This window comes from Paramormyrops kingsleyae, chromosome 18 (assembly GCF_048594095.1).
Source record: "Paramormyrops kingsleyae isolate MSU_618 chromosome 18, PKINGS_0.4, whole genome shotgun sequence".
Classification (NCBI taxonomy): Eukaryota; Metazoa; Chordata; class Actinopteri; order Osteoglossiformes; family Mormyridae; genus Paramormyrops; species Paramormyrops kingsleyae.
The window spans coordinates 3758571-3764963 of NC_132814.1; the positions used below are offsets into that span (position 1 = coordinate 3758571).

Here is a 6393-nt window from a genome sequence, read left to right on the forward strand (position 1 = left end):
ATGGTACAATTTGAAAAGTTCCCTCCTTGTTCGCCTGCGTCGAAATAATTAATTGCGCTGGGGCTTTGCATCTTTGCATAAGCGGTTTGCTGGTAACCTACAGGTAGACAAAATAATGGGTTATGTGTGCGTCAGATACGTGCGTTCACACGTCGGCTAAGCGAGATAGTTTTGTCCCCCTCCCCTCCCCCCAAAGAGGAAATGTCAGTCTCCGCTTATGATATGTTTTAGTTTTATTATCAACTGGATAACTGGCCCGGTCAGCCAGCATACAGTTAAAATAGAGGGTTAATAAGTATAAGTAGTTAGCAAGTATAATTAAAGTATTTTGAAAATATGTACGTAAAGTATTTCTTCGGAAGCAATGAGCAGGTCATTGCGCACCTCGAACAGCACCTGCAGTGTCCCATGCAGCACCTGGGAGCTCCGGGCTTCATATGACTGCGCATCACTAGTCCTGTAGATGGCAATTGAAGGTGAGTGGTGACGTCACTCGGCGTGAGAATCGCGTCCGAATCGGTTATGGCGTTGTAGAGGGAAATCTCTGTGCCTCCCGGTAACTGGCCGGGGTCTGTCTGTTCGGAAGCGTTTGTGTTTCATTAACCCAACTCTTTAGGAAGGTTTTCTGCTTGCTGCACAAGTTGCCAAGTATTCTGGCGACTTTTGGAGAAGCAAACGGAATCGCCCCGGTCAGATCTTCAAAAGATGGTGTTACTGACAAATGTTGCACCTCCGAGCGAAGGCATTTGGCATGAAGAACCCGAAACGACTGTGTTTTTGGACGGAAAGGGACTTGGATCTGGGACACTCTACGTAACAGAAACGTAAGACTTGTGATGAACCTTTATAGTATACAGTGTATATAATGTGTGTTGTTTAAAGGGATTGAGGATTGATAGCCATTTTCTTCATTTTCATCTTTTAAAACTATGTTATATAATCTTTTCTTCGTAATAGCGTGGTACAAAATTCTCAACTGAATTGAATTGGGAATGGTAATGTGGTCACTAGGATTATGTATAAATCAAGATTCATCTTTAATTTGTATTTCTTCTTTATTTTACTTCTTTGTACTTGACCTCCATTTGTTTGTTATTAAAATGCATTTTCTACGCGAAAACTAACAACATTTACCCTTATAAATACTTATATAGCGTGTTGTCTATATCTTGTCTTGGCTGATAAAATGATGTTAACCAGTCGCCTGTCGTGGTTTGATGGGTCCGGAATGGGCTTCTCCCTCGAGTACCCGTCGATCACCTTGCAAGTCATCACGCACGACCTGGGCGTGCACCCGCAAGAGCACCTCTACTTGGTGGTGAACTCCGGAATGAGCGGTGAGGCGCCTTATTAGTACTAATGTCTGACGAGGTTGCGGCATTTTCAGAAAAGTACCCACAAAGCCAAAACAATTGAATTGATTTTGTTTTTACAACAAACATTTTAGAATACGCTGCAAGTTTTCCTCTGATAATTAATGATGCGGATATAGTGCTTCAACTAAAGACAGGAATGCAAACTTCGCGGCTGTGACCGATGTCTTCAATAATAGTAGTTGGTAGTCAAAGCACGCTGGATGGAGTAGTTTCTTGGCTTTTAGAGTATTTTCCCATCATGAGATTGGGAAGGAAAATGCCGTCTCCCTAGGAGTGCCTGTAAGATGGTCCAAATCGAGTTCCAACTGGCTTTTCACCCATAAAGGCGCACTGTAAGAAACGTGCAACTCTGCCAAAACCTGCCCTGACAAAGACATTTTACAATAAGACGCTGACTTCAGACTAGCTGTGTATGGCGTGTGAGGAAAAAAGGCATTGCAAGCGGTCTTTTTATGTGTCCCAGTAACATTTATTTAATGGGTGCATTCTTTAGTTTTAGTAAGTGTTGTAAATGTCAGTCAGGGCATACATACAACCTGGGTAGTTTTTAAATGGAAAAAAACAGTTGTTTTTTGCACTCATTGTCGACAGACCAGCTTAATATTTCCGGACTGAAATTGGAGATATTGAGAAAAAGGTGCTACCCCTTTTAATTGTTTATGAAGGTACTATTTATGCGTGGTTTGGATATGTGCCAGAGAGAACGGCGTCACCAGGGAGATTTCATAGAAGAACCCGCCGCTGACACTTATGGTGCATCACAAAGAAACAAGACAAATTTAGTCTTCATTTTGGAATTGGCAGCATTGATACTACATTTTTTTAGTGAGGAAATCCAAGATGCCTGGTTTAAGAGAAAAGAACCCCTGTAACTCTATGATAAGTATTTCTAATTAAAGGTTCTTGTGCCACCTGTTCTCAATACATGTATTTTAAAAAGTGCTAAAAGATCCCCCTTTTCTCTCCAGATGTCTCTAAAAAGCACAGTAAAACTGAGGAGGATGATGATGAGGAAGGTGATGGGAGCAGTGATAGTGAACACTCCTCCTGTCCCGTGTCAGAGATTCGTTTTGTGCCTGGTAATAAAGCTTCACGTGAGTCCCAGCTGCACTTATGAGAACGTGAAGCAGTTTGTTTCCATGGTGTCCGTATGCAGCGGAATCTGTATCCTGTGTCTCTGTACAGGTTTTCCAGGGAACTAGGGATCTTTGTTTTGTTATTCATGCAAGACTTCTCTCTCTCTGCTGTCTATGTTATTGTGTCTTAGATGAATGTATGTGCATTTTGGATGAATATGTGACTTATCTGTCTTGCTAGTGAAGTCCATGTTTTCTGCCATGTGCGAGTGTCAGGCTCTTCACCCCGACTCTGAGGATTCAGACTCAGACTTTGAAGGTGACGAATATGACGTGGAGGAAGCAGGCGAGTGCACTGGGCTCCTGCAGACCATATTGAATCATTGGGATGTTTAGTGGTCAGAGGAAACTGGGTTCTAATGAAGGAAATATTGCACTCTGTCAATCACCACTGAGATATCCCTATTTCCTGTTGATTACTTTTATTTCTGGTTTTACATAGGTTAATCCATAGTGATTGATGCTCACAGTAGTTCCATTCATCAGCATTATTTTATGTTTAAAAGCAGCATCCATACAGGGACTATTTACACATTTTAGGAATTAAGAATCATTCATAAAATCTAGATTTTGATCTTGTTTGGCAGGATTGTGACTCTTCACTCCCTCCCTCCCTCCCATACTGCTTCGTCCCAGCAGAGCTGGGCCAAGAACATCTGCTTGACATTTATGAAGAAGGCATGGCGTACCTGAGCCTCGAGGGTCAGGACACGGTAGAGTCCTTGGAGGAGGTGCCGGAGAAGTCTCCAGCACAACAATTGCACGTGGCTGGCGTTCGGACTGAGAGTATCCCTACAGGTGTCGTATTTCATATGTATAATATATATTTGCTATTTCAAATAAAGGTGCAAGAGATGAGTGGTGTCCTAGAGAGGATCCTAGCGTTCATCTTCAGAAAGGGAGTCTCAGCTTATTTGTGTTCCGCCTCTCTAAGTTTGGCACATTATAGACTAGCACCTGGGTTGCAATTTCTGTTAAAGTCCAGGACTGTGCAGTACATTTTGTTCTGGTTTTGGTATGACCATAATCCATAATCGGAATTCAGCAGCCCAATATGATTTGCAGTGACAGCTATTCATTAGAATAGGAATAAGGCCAAATTTACTTGAGTATCAAAGGACGTTAAATATTTGCAGCTCCAGATTTCAGATTATGGATACCAGCACTCTACTTGAGGGGACTACATAATGTGCTGGGCTTCCTGAATCTGCTTGGGTATCCGTGCCCCTCTACAGCACCCCTGCCCCAATTGCCTTCTAGTCCTGACCATGCCATTGTTTGTTCTTGTAAAGACTTTTAGACATGTACCCAAAAATGTGTCCCTCTCTTTTGCTCATACCTGAAGGAGAAAACAAGAAAGACTTGGGCCACCCGGTGGAGAGAGGGGAGTTTGCAGATGCTGATGTTGGTCACTGGTAAGAGTCCTCTAACAATCCCATACATTGGCTGAGGAACTATATCCTAATTAGCACCGCTGAAATACTCTGTTGTTTTTTTTTTTTTTTGATTAGCACAGATCCTGATCTTGTGATTCAGACCAGACCACTCCAGCAGAAGGGAAGTTCAAAGCCTCAAGGCAACTGAGACTCAAGAACCTGCTAGGGCCATAAATGTTACTTGTGTAGTTTGATTCTGTTTACCTGTCAATTTCTTTTCCGATACTAATGTGCACAAATCGCTGTCACGTTACTGTTAGTAACATAACAGCATCACATCTGACGCACACTTTGTATAAAATTTAGTTTACAAAAAATAAATTTATATTAACAAAACACTGAGTAAAAACAAGCAGGCATATCATTAATTGAGGGGAAGAGTCGCCCATTTATTTGGCTTTGATTGGACTGTAGCTTTTGCATAAGAGCAGACCTTCTACCTAATACTGTAATTAAGGCTGTTTCCAAATTACCAACCGCGGTCTAGCGTGACTGCTTTCGTTTACAGCAGCATTTTTTAGGTGTTCTGTTCCTGGAAACATGGCACCAGTGATGACTGGACTTGCTAAGACTTTACCCCTAAAAGAAAACCAATAAGTGATTAGATTACAAATACTACAATGGTGTGTGTGTAATGTGTAAGCAATAAAGAGAATGAAGATGATTGAATGTTGTGCATCTCGCTGTAATACACTTACATTTTCATGTATCTGTCCATTCAACTATACGGAGCCCCCGATGTGATTTTTTTTTTTTAATCTTGTGCGCACAAGTTACGTAATATTTGTAAGGAACAGGTTAGCTGTGTATAGCTGCCGTACTACGTTTGGTAGGTTAAGCTGCATATGCAATTTTCAAGAGTTTACTGATTTCTCAAAAATGATTTCATTGACATAATTAGATAGACGAATTGCTGTGTGTTTGATGTTACTAGCTTGTTTAATCGAATCGTTCTCCTAAAAAAACATTGCTGGCATCAGGGTACAATATAATAAGATACAGTAGCCTTGCAATTAATATTACTCGAAGGAGTAAATGCAACACTGCTGCGCACTACTTTGGCATTAAGGCTGAGTTACAGTCAGAGGCGCATCTTGTCAGCAGGCAGGGCAGGCAGCTGCTTGGGGCCCCCAAGCCACTAGATGGCGAACGAGAGCTGGCTTCATATTTTAAAGTCCATTAACGTGTTGAAAATGGTAACTTGTGAAATAAAAAAAGTTTACTGTTCACAATTTTTTGTTAATGTCAGATTATTAAAATGATGACAAAAACTAGTTAGAGGGGGGGCCCCCAGTGAATTTTTGCTTGGGGCCCCAACAGACCCTAGGATCGCCTCTGTACACAGTCCGTGTGAATGGTCGCGTGAATGGTCGCCATGCATGTGAAGCGCCATGAACAATACTTTTTTCTTTCACTATCGGTAATCATAGTAAAATAGGTATAAACAGGTTCAATAAATACAATAAACAGGTGTCAGTAATGATGTATTTACTGTAGCTGTTTATCATAGTGTATTATTATTATGATTACCGATAACGACCGAAAAAAAAGTATTTTTAATGTCGCTTCACCTCTGTCGCGACCATTCATACGGACTGTAACTATCTTGTGCGCACTAGGTATGTATCTTGTGCGCACAAGATAAAAAAAAAATCAGTCTATGGGACTTCATACCAGCTACTACCTTGTAGCGCACAGAAAAACTGCGGACTAAATCAACGGGAGGTGAAGTCACTGTGAAGCGCAAGTATCAAAGCCTCCAGGAGAGGGCGCATTATATCTATCCGTACATAGAAACATCCTCTAAACGCTTATTCTGGTCTGGGTCGCGGTGGGTTTACAGTACAGAAATAATACGCTAGATTGTTTGAATAGAAGTCAGATTCAGTGCTCAGAATTCACTTCAGGTTCGGGATGTATAGACGTCTTTTTTTCTCACTAATCTGCTTCCACAGCGCTTTTTCAAGAAGTTCCGAGCCGAGGGACGACAGTAGTTTTTCTTGGAGAGACCAGGAGGTGTCACTCTAGCTTTGAATGTAAATTTTTAGCAAACTTCATTTAGACAGCTGATCTAGCTGTAAATAAAAGACGATGAAATACCCAGTAGATAAAACATGAGTGTATAATTTATGACCATTTAGAGTGACTGTATATCTCCGTTTACTTGCGGTGCTCTGATTTATACTGACGTATTTATATTGACTTTTGGCATAACATAATGAAAGCATCAACATTATAAAGCACAATATATTCCCACTGGACCGATATTTGCCATATTTATTATCAAATTCGAATGTCATGTAACGCTGGTTAACTAACAAATTTAGAGATGCGCAACACTAGACAACCTTCGTCTCTCACTAAACTCAGTTAATTTAATTCAGTTAAATCGGTAAGGTGACGTCACATGAAATTTCGCTAACTGCTATAAAAAAGACACAAAGA

At 41.0% G+C, this 6393-nt stretch overlaps 1 protein-coding gene across 2 annotated transcripts; it reads left to right on the forward strand.

The window, feature by feature from the left end:
* The first annotated feature begins 183 nt into the window (after positions 1-183).
* On the forward strand, positions 184-4612 carry LOC111842545 (methylosome subunit pICln-like). Of its 2 annotated transcripts, none has more exons than XM_023809271.2 (8): positions 184-476; positions 617-824; positions 1201-1337; positions 2345-2470; positions 2694-2798; positions 3152-3310; positions 3858-3927; positions 4029-4612. In XM_023809271.2, coding segments are annotated over exons 1-8 (819 nt in total). In that variant the 5' UTR covers positions 184-463; the 3' UTR covers positions 4030-4612. The 2 variants fall into 2 exon arrangements, with proteins under 2 accessions (XP_023665039.1, XP_023665030.1); XM_023809262.2 differs by having other exon boundaries at positions 186-476; positions 4024-4612.
* Positions 4613-6393: the final 1781 nt, after the last annotated feature.

Bases quoted from the DNA above. Each gene is read 5' to 3' on its own strand.
- LOC111842545 (XM_023809262.2), top strand. The intron at 2,471-2,693 runs GTGAGTCCCAGC...CTGTCTTGCTAG, and splicing joins GCCTGGTAATAAAGCTTCAC to TGAAGTCCATGTTTTCTGCC. The intron at 3,928-4,023 runs GTAAGAGTCCTC...TTTTTTGATTAG, and splicing joins GATGCTGATGTTGGTCACTG to CACAGATCCTGATCTTGTGA.